The following is a 19,749-nucleotide window of genomic DNA, read 5'->3' as shown; positions in this document are numbered from 1 at the left end:
AACAGACGCTGCTTCTGCTTTCTTAAAAGATGAACAAAAGGGATAGTTTGATAAGTTGTGAGACCCAGCGTAATAGTACAAGATCATTTGGACTTGATACAATCTTCTACACCCCCCTTTCCTACCTGATAACCACGAGCGTTGTGCCCAATCTCGCCGCAACGGCGGCAGTGCCTCTCTCTACGTCGTTGCGAGCAATACATCTCCCTTCGCCTCGTATACAGTAATATAGGTTTTACCTCTTGCACTTGTCGACATAGTTTCCCCATTCACATTTGCAGCTACACCATTATGTTAACATGATTTGATTCGTCGAAAGGGGTAGTTGACCTACGTGCGCCGATTACTGCTTTTAACGCACTCGGGAGCCCATGGACCGACTCCGTTACATTCCGTAGGGCAGCTATTCGGACCATAGGCTGATCCGGGAAGAAGCTACATTGATCAGCGATATTGAGCGATGTAAAGTGATAGGGCCAAACATACACAGCAGTGTCTGCCGTTGCTGTATTTGCATTGGTAAAGTCCTCCTCCATTACAAGCGTAAGCTGATGAAGCTAGGATCAAGAGACTAGCGAGAGAGATCGTGAAGCGGACCACGGTAGAGTATGTAGATTACTTGAAAATTCGGACAGTTGATGCTGAAGTAAGGGGCCGAAATGATTTAACAAAGGTTTCGATTGTAGAGGTAACTGTTCGAATGCTGTGTAGCTAGCACAGTCCGCAACAATCAATTAAGTGGGTCCTAGAAGGTTCAGATTGGATTGATTGATTACCGCTTTAAGCCTAGTAGTTACCTATAGGAGTTTAAGCCCTACCTAGATAGGTAAGTGGGTCTAGGAGAGTGACCGGATTGAATTGATTGTTGCGGAGTCTAGTAGCTAGACAATTTGGTAGAGGAGTAGAGATTATATAGTGGCATAAAGGCCTCTCTATTCGCTTTGGAACTTGACCCGAATATACAACTGCAACAACTGCCGGGTTCATTGTATCACGAACTGATTTCGAAGTGAGCATGTAACCTGACCCAACTACATCCACAATAACTACAGGACTTATACGAACACGAACTGATTTTGAAGTGGGCATATAACCCAACCCGACTATACCGACACAGCTGCAACAACTGCCGGGTTTATTCTGACCCAAACTGATCTCGAAGTGAGCATGTAAGCTGAATTCCAGATTCAGAAGTCAATTGTTGGTAGTCATTTGTTGGTAGTCATAAAAACCCCCGAGAATCAGCAGAAAGATGTGATATAGGCTGACATACCGCTAGCAGCTTACTGCATACGGAGGTGACTTTCAAAAGTTCTTGTTAGCGTATTTGTTAGCGGCCGATAAGTCGGCCCGACTTTCTTGGCACCCATATAGATTTTTTGAAGCTGGAGGTAATAGTGGTGATAGTCTATATACTCAATTTTTTGGTGTTTTCAACTATACTATGGCTCCTAACACTGATCCCTATACCCGTGCGCTTATTGTGACGCTGAAGTCACCTTTTGGTGGCAAATCTACCGCCCAGATCAGCGCTATCACAGGTATTTCACCACGCACTATTGACTTAATTTATGGTAGAGCCTGCCAACGTGGATTTGAGCCTAATTCACCCACTATTAAACTCCTCCCCGAGTACCTCGAAGACGCCCCTCGCGCTGGTCGCCCTCGTAAGCAGGAAGCTATCCACAACGCCACTCTTTCACAAGTATGCCGAGATAGATATAGGAGAGAGAAGAGCTGTGCTGATATAGCTGGTGATCTTAGTGTTTACGGTTACAACATATCATCCACCACAGTGTGGAGAGTCCTAAAAGCAGTTGGTTACAACAAGACGAAGCCTACGAGGAAGCCTGGGTTGACGAAGAAGATGAGACAGGAGAGACTTGAGTGGTGTCTTGCCTATCAAGACTGGACCCTGGAGGACTGGAAGAATGTCATCTAGTCTGATAAGACCTCTGTCGTGCTCAACCACCGCCGTGGTGGCTATCGGGTCTAGAGAAAACCTGATGAGGTCTTCACTAAAACAGTCATTCGCGAGCGGTGGAAAGGCTACTCAGAGTTCATGTTCTAGGGCTGCTTCTCTTATGATCACAAGGGCCTATGCCACGTCTGGTGCCTTGAGACTGCACAGCAGAAGAGAGAGGCAGCTCTTTAAATTAAAGAGATGAACAAGGTCCTTGAGCCTATCATAAGGCAGGAGTGGGATCTTACAACTAGCATGAAGAGGATAGGATTAAGGAATAAGCTAGGCAGGACTCCGCAATGAAGATAGACAAAAGAGACCAGCAAGCTGTCTCGTGATAGTAGAAGAGGCATAGATTGGTGGCGCTACCAGACTCATGTTCTAATCCTAAAGCTTATTCCCTTCGCTAAGGAGTGCCAGAAAGGGAGACCATGTACTGTAGTTCAAGAGGACAAGGCTCCTTCGCATGCCCACTACGCCCAATAACTAGTATACAGTAGGGAGGGAGTAGAGAAGCTTTTATGGTGTGGCAATTCACCTGACCTCAACGCTATTGAAGCAGCCTGGCCATGGCTCAAGCGGAGAACCACTAGGAAAGGCGCTCTACAAAATAGCACACCTGAGATCAATCAATCAAGCAAGCTGACAGCCCCCGGCTTGATTGATTGGCTGTTTGTATGAGATTTGGCTGGATTGATTGAATTGGCTTGGCGGAAAGTTGTTAGCTTGATTGGTAGCTTGGGTGCTTGATTCCCAAATAGGAAAGTTGTATATATTTTTTGGTGTTGAGTCTCAGCCGTCGTCCCATGTATCTAGATCGTCGTCTTCGCCCACCCACTTGCTAAGCTCGTACAAAACGTCCATCTGCTCGTCGGTAAGCTTTGATTGGCCCATATCGTCGTTGTCGCCGCCACCAAAACCTGCCCGTCTCCATCGTCGTACTGAGTGTAGTGCTGCTAGTAGCTCAGGTGATATACAGCGTCGGCGAGGCTCTAGTAGATCTCCGAGCTCACTGAAGACGCGCTCACACTCACAGCTTGAAGCGGGTATAGAGAGTATAGTAAGCGCCATCTTACTAAGGTTGGGATATTGATCGCGCAGCCCGAACCAGTATTGTATAGGATCGGTGCCCTTGCCAACGATTGGCTCGCGCTTCCACTGCTCATACTCATCCTCCTTAGTATTGCCGCGTGTGGGATCAATAATGCCGTCAATCGCGTCGTCAATATTGCTCGGTTTCTTCGGTGCGCGTGTGTAGCAAGGCCTCGGTAACGGCAGCGACTTGTAATCCGCCCACAGTGCCTGGAAATTAAGATTATTAAGCGCCAGCCAGTCAGGCTTCTCAGCCCACGCTTGATCGCAGTAGTGTTTGTAGCGAGGATGGAGTATTGTAGCAGCGTAGTAAGCTGGCGAGTCGTCGAGTTTAGCGTAGTACTCGTTCGCCTTAAGTAGCGCTGCGCGTAGATTAATAGGAAGGTGATCTTCGGGTGCCTCGTCGTGAGCGTCATGGACTACGCAATCGTAGTAGAGGAGGCGAGCTTCTAATTGAGTGAGTAGAAACTCAAACGTTGGGATCACCTCAGCGATCGCGCCAAAGCTATACTCGCCACGTCCCTCAAAGCGCTTTGTACACTCTTTAAGTGGCCTAAGAACCTCTATATAGTCGGTAACAACAGCCCAATCGGCAGCTGTGAGGCCGTCTGATCTCATCCACTGTGGAGCAGCAGGCCGATTTTTGCCCTGTGAGTCGGCGTAGATATCCTCTTTTGCTGTATTTTGTATGTGGGTGTTCGCGTACGCGTTGATGGCCGGCGCGAGCTTTATAGCTCGCTCAAAACAGTCGAAGTATGAGTTCCAGCGTGTGACTACTGGCTTGATTGGCTGTAGTATCGTGAGCTTGTCGTCTGCGTCGTGAGGTAGCTCACGGTAAGCTGTACGCTGCGCCTTCTCAAAAAGATTGTACTGCTGCGGTGTGTGGATATAGTTGACAATATCGAGAAGTACGCCTAAAGGCCCGTGCTTTCGCCACTCCTTTATAAACGCTGCCTCGTCGGCGAGCTCGTCAACTCCCTCGTTGTTGTATGAGTCTGCATCTCTGCCCCAGAGCAGTCTCTGCCCAATCAGATTGATCGTATGAGGGCCACAGCGGAGGCGTCGGTGTATAGGATTGAAGTTAAGCTCGTGGGCAATCGCAGCGACAGCGGTGTCGTTATTAGAGGCATTGTCGAGGACGAAGTAACCGAGTGTGCGCTCGCTTATGCTAAACTGCTCTAAGATTGATAATACAACCTCAGCTAATCGATCGCCGGAGTGAGCGCCTGTGAGCTGAGGCAGCGCGATAGGCAGGTCTCGGAGCTTGCCATCTGAGTTGACGTAGTGGGCGACGATACCGAGAAACCCGCGCTTGCCGCCTTTCGTTGTCCATCCGTCAAAGCTTATATGGATCTTGCTAAGCGATTGTGACAGCTCGTGGACAACGCGGGGCCTGAGCCAGTCAAACAGTCGTATGACGTATTGGGAGACGCTCTTGTGGTTCTTCCAGAGCGCTGCTTCTGCAAGTGGGTTGGCGATAGCAATTAGGCGTCGAAAAGCTGGTGTTTCGAACTCAGAGATGGGGTGGTTGTTCGCGACGAGCCAGTCTACTGCGGCAAACCTAAAGCGCTGCTTGCTAAACCCGTTAATCTGATTAGCTACTGCCTGTGAGATAGGGACTCTCGCAGTGGTGAGCGCGTTGTAAACACTAGCAACTGGAGTCTTGCCTGGTGCTACTAGCCTATGGCCAGGTTTCTGCTCGCTGAGGTGGCGCGCGGCTGACGAGACTGCTGCGCTTGTATTGTATATCCCAATACCAATATCCGTGAGCTTGTGCTTGAAACACCAGTGGCAGATGAAGAATACGCGGGTTGGATCTTTGAGAAGAGCGACGCGATAGCCGTGGCGATAGATCCAACTCCGCTTGTGTTGGTGCGTCGTGATAGGCTTCGTATACAGCTTAAGGCGACCCCAATCTATGCCATCATAATTGTCTTCGAGATGGGCGTCAAAAGCCTCATCTACAGCGTCGTCGGCGGCTTCAGAAGACGGAGCGAGCGTAGCTTGCTCACTGCCCTCGGCGGGCGCGACGATAGCGTCTTCGGGCTGCGACTCGCGCAATCGCGACTCGAAAGTATGTGTATATGGAGGCGGCGGAGATAGAGCAGATGGCTGAGATTGATATGACTGCGAGTCGATCGCGACGGGCTGGCTCGCAGTGCCGCGCGCGCGCTTTCTAGGCGAGGGAGCGCTATCAGAGACGCGTTTTTTGGGCGGCATGAGGGCGACGATGAGGTGAGGTATACGGCGATAGATCTGCAACACCAAAAGTATATAGTATTGTGGGTGATGGAGATGGAGATGGAGTATACTATATGAGACGACGCGCTGGCTGCTAGTTACACGGAGCTATCGGATATTACTCAATGTTACACGGCGTAACTAAAACACCAAAAAAAGCTCAGTATAGAGCTTTTACAGCTATCTAAGCTGCCTCATGGGCTGCCTCATCACCGAAATCTACTATATACTTAAGGCAATCAAGCTATCAATCTGAATCAAGCTCACGGAAAAGCTCAGCTGGATTGATTGCGTTTTTGTATGAGGTTTGGCTGGATTGATTGAATTGGCTTGGCATCAATCTTCCAATCAAGCTATCAAGCTAGCTTGATTGATCTCAGGTGTGCAAAATAGAGCAGATGGCACAAAGGCATGGCTGGAGGCTTAGGATGAGCTACCTCAACACTAAATCCAGGCTTGGATAGAGCGTATACAGTTTCATGTAAAGGAGATTATTAGACTTGAAGGCGGCAGCGAATACAAGGAGGGGCGGCGCGACCGAACAGTCCAAGCTTCGGTGGTACTACGGCAGTAATATAGACCCCCCTGTCAGCAAGAACTTTTGAAAGTCACTTCCGTAGACGCCATTAATTCTGCCGTATCTGCGCGAACTAGATACGCAGCGTAAATCAATACTATAAGTACGAGTCTCACTCGTATACCTGCGCCGCTACACTTGCCTCCGCTTCTATTTCCTTACGCAACGTCTTGTAACACACCAGATACAGTACTTGAAATTATACAAAGGTTCTCAACGGGCTCTTCAAGTACTACCAACACCACTACTACTACCGGTTCTATTCCAGCCCGAGCCGATTTCAAAATAACCATTCAGGGGACTGTATCCATGTTATGATCAACTTTGATCATGCTGGATTTGATGCTAGACTGCCATGTGTTCAATACCGTGTGACCTCTAGACAATCAAGACGCGGAGGCAGATGCGAACACGAATGCATAGTAGTATGCGTTAGTGCTTAGCGTTTAGGAGAAGTATATGTACGATGGCGTGATAGGCCGAAGCCCAATCGGTGAGTTCCTCGATGGGATCTCCGTCACGTGCGCAAGCGCACCGTTGGCGATGCGGATGTCTGAGAGACACTCCGACCAAATCCCCTAAGCTCTAGACTCCGCAACAATCAATTCAATCCGGTCACTCTCCTAGACCCACTTACCTATCTAGGTAGGGCTTAAACTCCTATAGGTAACTACTAGGCTTAAAGCGGTAATCAATCAATCCAATCTGAACCTTCTAGGACCCACTTAATTGATTGTTGCGGACTGTGGGCTATAGGTTCAGGTTTGCAGCGATAGCCATGTCAGAAAAGTGAATACGAAAAGAAAACTACCGGTTTACCACCCCAAATCCAAGCCTTGTCCATCATCTCTCCAATTATCAACACCCGCTTTCTGCTCCTTGCCCGCTCACCACCCACCGTAAATCCGATACGATCACCGTTTCGTATCCGCCGCCCGCCGCCGACCAGCGACCCAGCTCCCGGGCGGGCGGGCGCAAAGAGCACAAACAGAAAAAAAAACCATCAATGTATGGTCGGTAAGTAATGTATAACTATCCAAGGAGCGTGCCGCCGCCGCCACCCAAAAAGTAAGTAACAAATCATCTGTTTTTTGGGGGGATTTTCCGTTAGTTAGCGGGCTGCGGAACATGTAGGTAGGGCTGTAGGGCCGCCGGCGAGAAAAAGGGCCTAGTTTTGATCGCCCACCCCTTCGTATTTATCCTTGTGTTGATGAGCAACGGCACAGGACGTAGATCACGGTGTCAGCGCCGACGACTTACACTGTTTACATAAGCACTACGACCGTTAATGCAGCCGCGCGCCCGTGCTTACATGTGCTTACGCGGGTAAAAGCCGGCAGTGATTAAAGTTTCGGTGCCTTATGAAGTATTGCCTGTGTGTGCGCATCGTGACTGTGTCGGTAGGATTACATGGCAATCTTCTTCTATATAATTTAGAGTTTGAGGGATGGGTAGTTCCGCCGTTGAAACCTCGTGGACCACCGCCGCCACAACCGTGAGAAATGACAATGGATATGGATGGGAATGCTTGCATGGGTAAATGGTGATTTGTTATGTATGTAGAAGAAAGTTCGTATTAGCGCGCAAAAGTAAAATAAGATCTGACGTACTGCTGTTGGAAGGCCTTGTACGATCGTACGGTGAATAACAGTAGCTAAGGTAATCTTGTGTATTGGTATTCTGGTGTATGATGATTCTACGAATGTGGGGGCTACGAAGGTATACATAGCGTTGGGTCCGAGTTGGGCCGAAGTAGGATCGAGGCGGTACATTGGGCCTTATTAGGCGACACACCGTGTGTATGCCGACACTGGCAATCTTTTCTTATTGTAACGACTGATGTAAGGAAAAACGGGTCTTCTAAAAAGGGCACAATGAGAGGGATTCCAAATAGGCATATGTGCCTACTCCGTAGGTCGCTGCACAGATCCCTCTACTCGGATTGACAGCTTGTTGCTTTCGATGAAACGTTCTAACGCGCGATTTGGTGTTGCTTTCGTGAATGCGTCCGCGGGGTTGTCCTCTCCGTTGATCCAGCGGATCTCAGTGATCTCGCGACGCTCGTATGACTGCCGAAGCGCCATGATGTCGATCATCAGTCGCTTCTCAGCAGTTGTTCCGAGTTTGACGAGGCATTCATACAAGGAGTATGAATCCGTACACACAATAAGTGGGATCGGTGGTAGACCTAGGCGTCCTGTAATTATCTTGAGGGTTGTTAGGATAGCGATAGCGATGTCGACACCGCTAACCATGCCGTACGTTTCTGAGGCAAGAACGCTCCGGGTAACGCGTTTGCATTTGGTCGAACTCCAATGGATTACGTTACCACGAATATCAAACGTGCTGTCTTGTCGACTCGACTCATTCGCAAGGATAAGTAGGTACCCTAGCTGTGAGCTAAGGTCTTGGTTGTTCGCGAAGGATCCGTCTGTGAACACTACCAGCTTTGCTGTAGCGAGGTCGAGAGGGACGTATCGCAGGCCTCGTTGTATGCTCTCAGATTGCCACTGCAGCCGGCGGTTAAGCTTCACGTATTCTGTGTCCTTAGGTTGTTGTATTTGCGCAGCCGCGGAAAGATCGAACGATGCTTCAGGTTGGCATATCGACGCAATGTACGCGCCACGCGCGCGCTGCTCCATGTACTTCTGTGCTCGGTTTGCTGCCTTCGGATCAATGATTTCGATCTTGGCACCTTGTCCCTTCTGCGTAAGTAGAATCGTGTCTCCGCGCAACGTTAGAGTACATCCGTTGAACTCGAGTGATACTTCTTTGGACAGTCTCTCCTTGGGCTTAGCTCGAAAATTGGCTTTCTGGAGCGCAGCGTCTTCTGCACCAGAGAATGCAGGCGTCCCAATCGCGAGAGTATCGTCTGTCTGCAGGCCCACTATTCCAAACGCTTCCCGTCTCCCGTTCGTGATCAGGAGGCACGGGTCATACGTTGATGTAGCCATGTCGAGCTCCTTGCAGTGGTGTCCTTGGTACGTAGCAAACCAGTGGACTCCTGCTTCCGCGATTCCATAGAGTGGCTTGATTACGCGAATAATTGTTCCCTTGGGATACTTTGTTATAAGCTCCTTTGGGAGGTGCGCTAAAACCGTGCGGAATAGCTCTGTTTGTGCCTGTGGGTACGCTTGCGTGATATCTCGTAGTTCCACAACCATGCCCTCATCGAGTAATGCAGGCGCTAGGGCTAGAATCAGGCGCTGGCTGGCTCGTTGGATGGTTGGCGACTGCGTCAGGATCTCGTGTTTGCCCTCGTCATTGTAACCTTGAACAACGAGGCGTGATTTCTCGTACGGGACCATGGTCTTGCCTTTGACTTCGCGGACCATGCGCGATTTGAAGATACGATACCCGCCGTGTAGAGTTGGATCAAACAGCTCAAAACTGAATACTCCACGGCCGACGAGGTCGTCGATCTCCTTCTGATCGGATGCTTCGAATGGAGCGCCCGGGACGTTAATCACGCCGTCATTGCGTAGCTTGACGGCCAGGGCGTAATCGTCCTCCTCCTTCTTCGACAGGTACTGCACCTTGGGCTTGTTCTTTGATCCAGGTGGGCGGCCCCGCTTGCGCGGCTGAGCCGCTTGGGTGGCTTCCGCCGGTGGTACCGGTAGTGGCGGTTCATCAGCAATCGCTTCGTCTGTGGTCGGAGATCCACCTGTGCCTTGATCTGCGCCGTCTATCGCTGTAGTCAGATCGCGATAGTACGGTTTTACGACAGTGGATCGGAACGTCGTTGGGCCGTTGATCATGTCTACAGTAACATCGTGGTCCTTCATATCGATGACTCTATACGGCCCTTGCCATCCATTCTTCTCGCGCCATACCATCACCTCACTCTGAAGAGGCAGTGACAGTACCCCGTCTGTAGTAGGCCCATTCCTGGTACCAAGTGCGTTGCTCACCGCATGTTCCGCTGCAGCCTTCCGCAGCGCCCTCATCGCTTTCTGGATTGCCTCCGCGCGATGGGTTATCGAGGGAGATGGTGGTGAATCCATGGATATCCGGGGTATGCTGGTGTATACTCGCGGAATCGGTCGAAGTTGTTGTAGGTGAGGGGAGGTTGCTGACTTTGGACGCGCTGATAGGCTGGCTGCGGTGCGGATTCAGTTGTCTCTATAGGCTGGCTTCGGATTGGTTGGTTTTGGGCTTTCTCAATCGTTTTTGCCAGCTGGTCCTGAATCTGTTGTTCTTCCTCAACGGTCTCCTGTCGTCCTTGCACACGGGCGTGGGTCTGGTCTTGATCGCGGGTTTGCCGACTGTCTACGTCTCGGCCTCTTGTCCTTACAGGCGTTTGGGTTCGGCTCTGGGCCTGGCTTGATAATCTCCTATCTGTGGACTGTACTGATCCTTCACTGCGTTGTTGCCGTAGTGCCCGCTCTTGCAACATGTGCGCAGCTGATCGTGTGTCAAACACAGCCGACTGGAATACGTCCTGAGGCCATTCTAGGTACTCCTCCATGCGTAATAACCTAGCTAGAGACTCACTAGGTGCCATATTAATACGGCCAGTATACACTCCCTTAAAGCGGAGGATCCGCTTTAGTTCCTTTGTGTATATTGGCTGGGCACGTAGGAACATTGCCTCTGTCCATCCTTCAAAGTCCTGACGGAACTCCCAAAAGAGTTCTTCATCTGCTGTTGGTCGATCTGTATAGTCCGCAATCGCACGCGCAATGTACGTTGTTGCTGTAGTAATCCCTACCTCATCGTCTGGAGCTTCAACGTTGTCCTCCCACATCTCTGGATCGATGTGATGCCATTCTCTTGGTTTTATGTTTGTGGTCCCTAGTAGCGCCTCTAGTGTGGGTACCACTCTTCTACTACTGCTCGCCATTCCTACTGCCGGTGTCCTGGCTACCGGTGCTCTTTCTAATGATGTTCTCTCTCCTGCCATTGTGTTCTTGTTGACGCTTGTTGCGCTAGCTGCGTTCGCTAGAGATGCGTCGGTGGTCGTGGGTTGTACACGGGTCAAATCTCAACCGGTCGGTTGGCGCGTGTATAGACGGCGTCTTGGAACGCTTCTAATACGGCTGTAACGGTCGGTCGCTAGCCACGAACGACGCCTGATATAGCTAACAGTGAGCTTAGCATAGATAACTCCGCCTTGCTGATATAGGCAATCTAGGGAACGCGCGGGGTAAAGAATCTATCTCTTCTTAACCTAACTGTCTGTGACTGCCGTGCAATCACTGATCAGTGTTGGAAGGCCTTGTACGATCGTACGGTGAATAACAGTAGCTAAGGTAATCTTGTGTATTGGTATTCTGGTGTATGATGATTCTACGAATGTGGGGGCTACGAAGGTATACATAGCGTTGGGTCCGAGTTGGGCCGAAGTAGGATCGAGGCGGTACATTGGGCCTTATTAGGCGACACACCGTGTGTATGCCGACAACTGCAATATTATACGTGTGTAAATACTACCGAATATCCTCACCCGCCACTCCCACTTCCTCCCTACCTAGTCCGAAATCTCTATTGGGGTGGGATCCCCCGCTTCGGCTGCAGTCGAGGCCGAAGCCGGTCTATCAGGTACCTGCTTCTCCGCGACAGTCTCCGAAACAGCCTCTGTATGGCTCTCATCCCGTTCCTCTTCGGCCTCGGCCTGTAACTGTTCTGCCGAATCATCATCTGGGCCCTCTTCAGCAACTTCTTCACCGCCGCACTGGCTGCTTCGTCGTTCGCTGGTGTCGTCATGCTCAATCTCCGTCTGTTCCTCCGCGCCTGACATGTCCGCATCTTGCATCGGAGGGCTTTCCACTTGTTCAGTCTTGATCTGCGAAGCTGATGACCGCGTGGTAACGCCGCGGCTCTGTCTCCGCACGTGGATTGTGTGGTTGCCGTCGTCGTCGAATGCCTGTCGTGTGTAGTCATGTTGTTTTCGCGATGCATCCAAGCCGGCGGGAAACATCTTGCCCATGATAGCATTGTGCTTATCACTGGCTGCTAGGTCGACAGAATACCCGGATGGACTTGGTGAATCGGGCGTGTCAACTGATCGGGCGTTCGTAGGGGTGAAGCTTGTTGGCGAGTGGCTAGCATCCCCCTCCTTTCTCTGGTGCACTTTGCGGAGATTGGCGGCTGAGGATTGCGAGCGCATGTCTGGCCGACCGTCTTTGCGGATGAGAACACCGTCTGCGTTGCGAATGGGCTTTGTGCGAGTCTTCTTCCCAGATCCATACAGCGAGTCTTGTGACAACCCGAAGCCAAAGTGCATGCCGGTTGACACACCTTGAAGACCTAGACTTGTTGCACGTTCGCTGCCGGCGTAGCCACCACGAGCACCCCCGCCCCCGCTGCCACGGCGCGCGATGCCTCCACGCCCGCCACGTGAGACGCTGTCATGGAAGTTGTCTGGGCTGGTCTGCGAGTCGGCGTGCCAGTCGTCTTTGTCCCATTCTGGCGTGTCATGCAGATGGCCTGGCATGCTCCTCCTCACTCTACCACCGCGACTGCCCGGCCCTCCACCACGTCTGCTGCCGCGAGGCCGATGTTCAATCATATGCTGTGACTCCGGCTGCCAGCTCTGGTCTGAAGGCATATCCTGTGTAGCACATGGAGCATAGATGGACTGCTGCGTTTGCGACGCAAGAGTCGGTTCCGGAGAGTCCGTCTGAGTTTGTGTTGTGGGTGTAGGTGCCTGCGTTGTGGTGCTGTCCAGTTTTTGTCTCTTGGGGGAACTTGGTATGTTTATAGTTGCTTCACGCGGACTCTCGACACCATTTTGGTAGGGTCGCTTGGTCCCGGCATTGACAGCTTCCCAACTGGTAGTCGGAGTAGGTGGTGGTGCTGTGACCGCGACGCTAGCTGCTGCGGGCACCGAGGAAGGAACCGGAAAAGAGGGTCGGCGGTGCTGAACCTCTGTTGTTGGTTGCAAGGCTTTTTCACTGTGAGGCGCTGCTGGAGGAGCGCGATGTGGCGGAGCTGCCATATGGGGTAGTTGGAGCGGCTGTGATACCGGTGCTTTGATCGCATGGTAGGGCTGTAGAGGTGGCCGTGAAGCTGCATGGGCAGCGGCCTGTTCTAGGCGATGTATCTTGCCCTTCATAATCTCAATGTGGACTTTGAGATGGTCCATGTCGCTCGTCTTGTGCGATAGTTCGGCAATCTGCTTTGCCATGACTTCAATCGCTCCTTCTTGTCCACGAAACGATCGGTCGAGCGTAGTCCCCGCACGTGACTGCTTGTCCACTCGTATGGCCTGCAACTCATGCCTGATAGCCTCCATGGTATGGCGCATACCCTGCACGTCATGGTGGAGCCTTTGCTGTGACTCCTCCAATCTTTGGATATCGGCATTTTGCCGGAACAACTGAGTTTGGAACTCTTGACGAAGCGTTGCTTCTAGCTGCTGGGTGAACTCTTCGCCGCGCCTTATGTCTCGGGTATGAGCTGACAAGGCACCACTGTTCTGGGAGATCTGCGTTTGCAGACGCTCAATGGCCTCAATGCCAATCTCACGAGGTGAGCGAGGATACGTATATCCGTTTGTATGGGATGTCTTCCGAGGAGATTGAACTTGAACTGCGCCTGATGGAGGGTTGGTGGCAGACTCTCGAGAGGATTCCCGGTTGGAGATACGATCCCCATTGACAGAGTCTCCCGCAGCAGACGGAGGGGATACTGGGTTGTTTGTCGTCTTCTGGATCATGGTCTGCACTGGACTTGGTATTGGAGAGTGCATTGACAGTGGGGGTGCTGCCACCAAGTGTCGACTGACATCGAGCTGGTGCAATGCCTGTGGTCGATGGTGGTGAGGCTGTCCACGTAGTCCGTGGGGGTATCCAACACGTTGTGAGAATGATGGTGGGCGTGAGTCGACTTCCATGGCTTCGGTTGACGACGCTTTTGGTGTTGATGTGGACGAGGAAGGACTGGGGGTGTCCTCAATCGCGAGTAATTCGGGTGCAGCGTCTTCACGAGGTTCTACCACAATGTATTGATCCGTTCCAGCTCTTGCGCATCGCAGTTCAATGCGACTCAGCTTGAAGAAATCTCGGCCACTAAGACAGATGCAAAGTTAGCCTAATGATGCTAGCGTAAGACTATACGTGGCGAATATCGCACGATCGATGCTGAGCAAGGTCGAACTGTACAAAATACCCATCAAGTTTGAAGGAGCACCAAGACTTACCGGAAGTTACCCTTTACTGCAGGCGCAGTGACAACGGTAAAGCCCAGCGGAATGTTGTTGCAGCTGGGATGAGGACACACCAAAGGTTGAATGGTACTGGCGTAGGGTCAGTCAAATGATAGTGGCGCAGAAGAAACAATGATTATGCGAAGCGGAAACGCAAAGCGCAGGCAGGCGGGTTTAATAGGTGACATTGTATAGAGTGGACAATCAGTACAGACTAGCGCGCATGCGCTTAGGACAAAAACTTAAAATATCAGGTAATCGATTTGCGACAAGGATGAGGGCATGTGAGATGTGGGGGAAGAAGTTTATCCTGGGCCGAAAAAGAAGACAGTGCGACGGTGTAAATTGAAAGCGCAATGATAGCGAAGATCGAGCTTACCATCCTTCTAGATCTGTACCCTTGGACGCTGCTTTCTGCTTGCCTGTACTTTTCAAGGATATGCTGTAAGAGCCGAGAAGTGCCGGGACGTAGTAGCTCCCGGTGATCCTGTGCCAGGAGTTGTAAAAGTCTCCGACGATGTTATCGCACGTCTTACAGAAGCCTCTGGTCGAATGGCTTATGGGTGATGCAGGGCGAAAAGAGGCTTCTTCGGCACTTCCCATAGCAGCCATCGCTTGCTGCATCTCAGCCATGACCGTATTGTCACGGATGAGGTCGACCTTGCCGGAAACGGGATGCTGACGTTGGTGTGTACTCATGGCGGTATGTGTGTCACTAATACGAGGTCGTCTCGCGCCGACCATGGGTTTTGTCTTTGCAATGGGGCCTAGAGAGAGCCCATAAAGACGGACCGAAGAAAATAGATCGACTGCGACGTATGTACCTACCGCAACACAGACAGTCGACCAAACCTAGACTTGGTAGCAGGGGTGTGTGTACGATGACGAATCGATTAGTGATTGCCAAAGGTGGGCAATTGCTGACTGCGGATATGGATTAGTGGATGCGACTCGCACCAGGGTCCCTGTTCAGGCAATGGGTGAGATTGCAAACGAAGCAGACGGGAAGAAAGTTGAGCTTGGACAGAGAGGTGAGAGAGCGTGCCGGCGATGGGCATTGCTTGCCCGTGTCAGCAAAATTGATCGAAATGCAAGAGAGAGGAGAGAAGGAAAAGGCTAAGTGAAGTAATTAGCAGACGCTTGAAAAGTCGTTCCATGATTAGCGATGCAGGAGCCCTAGTGGGGCGTAGCGCTACTGCTAACTAAGTATTTAGATGGCTCTATTACGAAAAAGCCGTCTCGTGTCGCAAGCGCGCTGCGCTAGCTGTTCCATATCGCCCAATACCCGCCGACTCCTCCGCCTGCCCTCCTGAGCTTCCTATGTTTGCGACGTCTTGTAGATCAATCAATGTGGCACTTTTGGCAGGCGTCAGACCCCATGTGACAGCATTGCGATGCTTGGCCTCCTCCATCGCTGTGTTTCGCATTGGGGCCGGTACTCGTAAGCGGCGGTTAGTGATGCTCATTACTATTATATTGTGACTATTACCACGCCCAATCTCGACCGCGTCATGGGCCAATAACCATAGCTGCCAGTCATAGCACTTACTGTATACTAATATACGCTATAGCCCCAAATTTAAACTTTGTCAGCTATATCAGAGCTGCTGTAAATATGTAGGCTGACATGTGTCCATGACCGGCTAGCGCGCCTGCATTGAAAACCTCACTGCTACAGCACAAGGGACGAGACAATCACGACGATAAACATGTACTTGGCTTATTCTCAAGGACCATTGTACACGGCTTGCACTTTCGGGTTTTGCATTTCTTTTCCGAAGCGCGGCGGCCTAAAGCCTTGCGCTAATTTAAATCTAAGCAAGGGGGATATAGACAGGGATCCTGATTGGCGACCACGCAATAGATACGCCGACTGTGCCATAATGCCACAGTTATTGAATAATCTTTCTACGGACGTCCGCATGATGAAGTGGGTGCATTGTACAATGCAGGGCATTTGGCCTCCGATCCTGTGTCTTCTGTTCAAGTCCGTCCGGCGCTGACCAAACGCCACAGTTCGGCGCTGCGAGTGCCGTATAACCACGCGATATGCACTTGAACACCATGTACGACGATACGCTGGGTCGTGCGTGACACGACCGAACGCCAATACCCGTACTTCACTTGACGACAATGAAGCCAACGCCGTTACGAGCCTGCTGACAAGCCTTTGAGAGGGCTTGCACTTCTGTATCCGTCCACTTCACACTGAGACTGTCCCAGTTCTTCGTAGCGTACTCGCGCCGGTACTGCTGTTGCATGGCCTGTAGGCGTCGAATCTCTCTCGGATCGCCTGTCCCACTGTACACAATAAAGGCCGTGCAGCGTGGCAAAGAGTCGTAAATCTGAAGGATGCGTTCAACCGTCTTGGATACGGCGTCGCCGAGCTCAGCACCTTGAACGTTGGTTTCTGCATCTTCGCCATTGTTGGAGAGACCCAGTCGTTGCAATGCTTCTTGTCGGATGAGCTCAACGTCGGCTGTCTTTGCATCGTCCCACCAGCCTCTTGCAATCTCCAACTCACGCAGGCGTCCCCAGACAAAATCGATCTTGTCAGTAGTCCCGTCCTTACCTTCAGCTTGTTGTTTCATGGTACGATCAATAGCCTCGACTACCTCCGCATCGGTCTTGCAACCTATCGAGACCTTGGCTTGACCACCGTGACCTCTGTTGGGATCGCCCCAGTCGATGACGGCTCCGGCACGGTGCGAGTTGTTTGACTTTGGCCGCGTTGACCGATCTAATCTCTTGAAGATGGATTCTGCGTTGGTGTCGCCGGAGCCCCACCGCGGTCCCTTTTCGCATTTCTGCTTGACGAGATCAAGGCATGTTCGCGCGTCTTCGACACTGTCATGACCTGCGGAGCCCTTCTGTACTTCACGCTTGAGGTACTTTTGTGCGAGCCACTTCAAAGACTGCTTGTACGGCGGCCCGCGGGGGTGCGGATAGAGAATACCAGTATCAATGAGGAACGGGTGCGTTAGTTTGAGTGCATTCAGGTCCGAGTTTAGCGAATGTCCTACAAGGATTGTGCGTGGTGTGATGAGTTCCAATAGCTCCTTTTGTATGTCCGCCAGAGTGGTCGTGACATGCTGGAGCATGGCGGCTGTGATACCAGACCACTGGGTTAGGTAGTCCTTGATGGTGACATCAGGCTTGACTAGCTTATCGAGAGCTACGCTGCCGTCCCAGTTCAATAGACTGATGCGCGTAAGGACCAGCTGGTCGTCCTCGGCCTTGCACATCTCACAGTCGACGGAGATGATGTGTCTCCCGGCCGTTATACTGCCTTGCTCAATGTCGCTTTCGGGCACCTGTCCGTCCTGGAGACTGGTGACGTTGGTATCTACCCAACCGTCATCGGCGGTTTGGTTGGCTAGCTTCCTCCGCTCAAAGTTGGCCTCCTTGGACTCTGGTGTCGTGAACATTGCTGGATGCAGCACGTATTCATTCTCTTGCTGTTCCATGAGAGTGGCAATGTACTCAGTGATGCGCGTGCGCTTGTTCTCCCACTGCCTGGAGTTTTGCGGCATGGGCCCCTTGTGGCCATTCTTTTTCATCTGCTTCTCTTCCTGGGTTTTTGGGATTTGCGAGGTTAGCATGGTATGAATGGGTGAGTGGACCCTCATGTACTGGTTATTGCGATGCTCTCCTATAGCCTTGATGGGCCACACATGGTCAAACACGTCAGAGAGGGGCTTTAGCGACGGCGGCAGTTTCTCTGGTTTGAGACTGACTGGGTAGAAGTCATCAGAAGATATGCGCAGTTGCTTGAGCTTTATAACCTTTGAGGCCGAGGAAGCAGAGTCAGCCTGTTCTTCAGTGGCCTCGCCCTCAGTCGGGGTTTCAGCCTGTGATATAGTGTCTAGAGCAATTTCCCCATTGAACATGCCCATGTCCAAGCCTGGAACCATGAGCATGACAACCTGCTGGATATTTGTACGACTGCGCACAGCGACCCATTGCGGAGCATTGCCATCTGCAAGCAAGTAAAGCACCAAGGATTGTAAGTCTGTGATTTTCACGTGCGAGTTCAAGCGGGCATGATGCGAGTGCTCAATGGCCGGATAGCTCCTCTGCAGTTTGCGCTCCTTCCGGCGCTCCAGCCTTGTCATGTTCTCACTGCTTGGCTCCGAGCCAGGCCTGTGTGTGCCGAATGGATTGCTCCCCACATGTGCATCCTTGGCCGCAAACGGATTTTCCAGTGTAGTTTTCTCGTCGGCCTGAGGCACTCGCTCCTTCCCATCACCACTTTCGTCTGTGTGGTTGACGGGACCAGTACTGTGAACGGGCGAGAGTGATGCAGAAGTTGCGCGTCCATTGTCGCGGCCGTGGGGGCTGCGTTCCTTGCGCCTTCTCTTTGATCCGCCGACTACTGTCCAGCCTTGGTCGTCGTTGCCGTCGCTATCGTCGTTTCCGGTTTTGTGTGCTGCCGTGGTCGTCGCTGCACTGTCTGGGACGTCTTCGTCGCGCATGTGCGCCAGAGTCGCGCCCAATCCAACATCGACAGGAGGCTGCTCGTCGTCGCGGCCGCGGCCACGCTTTCGTTTCGCCATGTTGAAGCTTGGGCGTTTGGCGCAAAAGCATTCACTGAAAAGGCTGTCGTGGATTGCCGTGGTTGAGCTTCGACAAAATGTTCGGCTTCTGAGCGCACCGACGTCGCGCTAGTAAGTTAAGGTGGGTCGCGGGTCGCGCAGAAGGCTTACCTTCGTCATGCCTCACCCACACAACAACCCACCCTCGCCCCCAAACATCATGCGCAACATCAGCACACATGATATGATAACGGCCGACAACGGGGAATTATGCTATTTTTGCATGTACATGATGATGCAGCCTCAACTCGAACCGCTGCAGTACTTTGATCACGTGCACGCGCCATTAGACTGATGCTCCAGCAAATCATCACAGCCACATACGAACGAATTTGTACTTTTTCACCTGGAATCATGCACATGCACGTCGACGAAAGAGGGTTGGGCGAAACCTTCGATTTCAAACTTGTGACCAAGATAACATCCTTGAACACTCTTGTCATATGTTCAGGCGACAGGGTCGTCGTTATCGTCTTTATCTAGAGTATCCTCCTTTGGAATCATCCAACTATGATAGCACGTCTACTCCTAGGAGCAGTTTGCGTAAGGAATACCGTCTGGCCTAGTACCCGTGAATCGATCGCATCTGTTTGCACCTTTTTTGCAGGGGAACGACTATAGGGTTAAAATAGGTTAGATTTAGGTTTGCGATAGATAATAGGGTAGGGGGCACACACAGAGTTGCAAGGCTGGCAAGACGCTTCGTTTTTGGTATACCGGCTGCCTGTTTTTGTCCAACTACAGCACTGACCGAACTCATATGCCCATCCATCGCATCTCTGCATAAGTAGCAAATTAATACTAATTTTTCAAGAAGGTAAAGGCAAACAGGAAAAACAGAATGTAACACATACGTCGAAAGCGAGAGCACCTAGGCTTAGGCTAAGTAGTATGACGACCGTTTGTAGGTTAACCATCATGTATTAAAGATGCAAGTTAAAGGATAAGCGATGTATGTTGTTTGAGTTTGGTACTAAGGAACAGGGAGTGTCACGGTTTGGGGTCTCTCCTGCAGTCGCAACTCACATTTGTAATGGAACGATGCCTATTTGGGACTAGCACGGTTGACGTCACCCATCTACATAAACTTTCCATAGCTTGTACAATACAACCTCAGTTCAATCCTTCAATT

At 51.3% G+C, this 19,749-nt stretch overlaps 8 protein-coding genes across 8 annotated transcripts; 1 reads left to right on the top strand and 7 right to left on the bottom strand.

Annotated features, from left to right (window-relative positions):
• Positions 1–180: 180 nt before the first annotated feature.
• Positions 181–416, bottom strand: PtrM4_134980 (uncharacterized protein; the record flags this gene model as incomplete). The annotated part of the gene is made up of 2 exons (XM_066109235.1): positions 181–281; positions 335–416. The coding sequence occupies 2 exons, from the start codon at positions 414–416 to the stop codon at positions 181–183; spliced, it is 183 nt and encodes a 60-aa protein (XP_065960157.1).
• A 1,028-nt stretch (positions 417–1,444) lies between these two features.
• On the top strand, positions 1,445–1,887 carry PtrM4_134970 (uncharacterized protein; the record flags this gene model as incomplete). Its single annotated transcript, XM_066109234.1, has 2 exons — positions 1,445–1,705; positions 1,765–1,887. 2 exons carry the CDS (start codon positions 1,445–1,447, stop codon positions 1,885–1,887), a joined length of 384 nt encoding a protein of 127 aa, XP_065960156.1.
• An 868-nt stretch (positions 1,888–2,755) lies between these two features.
• On the bottom strand, positions 2,756–5,275 carry PtrM4_134960 (Dimer-Tnp-hAT domain containing protein; the record flags this gene model as incomplete). The annotated part of the gene is made up of 1 exon (XM_066109233.1): positions 2,756–5,275. The coding sequence occupies one exon, from the start codon at positions 5,273–5,275 to the stop codon at positions 2,756–2,758; it is 2,520 nt and encodes an 839-aa protein (XP_065960155.1).
• A 2,502-nt stretch (positions 5,276–7,777) lies between these two features.
• Positions 7,778–9,658, bottom strand: PtrM4_134950 (uncharacterized protein; the record flags this gene model as incomplete). Its single annotated transcript, XM_066109232.1, has 1 exon — positions 7,778–9,658. The coding sequence occupies one exon, from the start codon at positions 9,656–9,658 to the stop codon at positions 7,778–7,780; it is 1,881 nt and encodes a 626-aa protein (XP_065960154.1).
• Positions 9,659–9,849: 191 nt separating this feature from the next.
• Positions 9,850–10,620, bottom strand: PtrM4_134940 (uncharacterized protein; the record flags this gene model as incomplete). The annotated part of the gene is made up of 1 exon (XM_066109231.1): positions 9,850–10,620. The coding sequence occupies one exon, from the start codon at positions 10,618–10,620 to the stop codon at positions 9,850–9,852; it is 771 nt and encodes a 256-aa protein (XP_065960153.1).
• Positions 10,621–11,343: 723 nt separating this feature from the next.
• PtrM4_134930 (DUF1421 multi-domain protein) lies at positions 11,344–14,721 on the bottom strand (the record flags this gene model as incomplete). The annotated part of the gene is made up of 3 exons (XM_001938421.1): positions 11,344–13,885; positions 14,017–14,112; positions 14,402–14,721. 3 exons carry the CDS (start codon positions 14,719–14,721, stop codon positions 11,344–11,346), a joined length of 2,958 nt encoding a protein of 985 aa, XP_001938456.1.
• Positions 14,722–16,142: 1,421 nt separating this feature from the next.
• On the bottom strand, positions 16,143–18,578 carry PtrM4_134920 (DnaQ, DNA polymerase III, epsilon subunit and related 3'-5' exonuclease; the record flags this gene model as incomplete). The annotated part of the gene is made up of 1 exon (XM_001938422.1): positions 16,143–18,578. The coding sequence occupies one exon, from the start codon at positions 18,576–18,578 to the stop codon at positions 16,143–16,145; it is 2,436 nt and encodes an 811-aa protein (XP_001938457.1).
• Positions 18,579–19,145: 567 nt separating this feature from the next.
• PtrM4_134910 (uncharacterized protein) lies at positions 19,146–19,537 on the bottom strand (the record flags this gene model as incomplete). The annotated part of the gene is made up of 3 exons (XM_066109230.1): positions 19,146–19,232; positions 19,295–19,396; positions 19,472–19,537. The coding sequence occupies 3 exons, from the start codon at positions 19,535–19,537 to the stop codon at positions 19,146–19,148; spliced, it is 255 nt and encodes an 84-aa protein (XP_065960152.1).
• Positions 19,538–19,749: the final 212 nt, after the last annotated feature.

This window comes from Pyrenophora tritici-repentis, chromosome 8, assembly GCF_003171515.1.
Source record: "Pyrenophora tritici-repentis strain M4 chromosome 8, whole genome shotgun sequence".
NCBI classification, from domain to species: domain Eukaryota; kingdom Fungi; phylum Ascomycota; class Dothideomycetes; order Pleosporales; family Pleosporaceae; genus Pyrenophora; species Pyrenophora tritici-repentis.
Note: the sequence above shows the minus strand (reverse complement) of the source record. Positions and strands in the feature narration are given on the sequence as shown.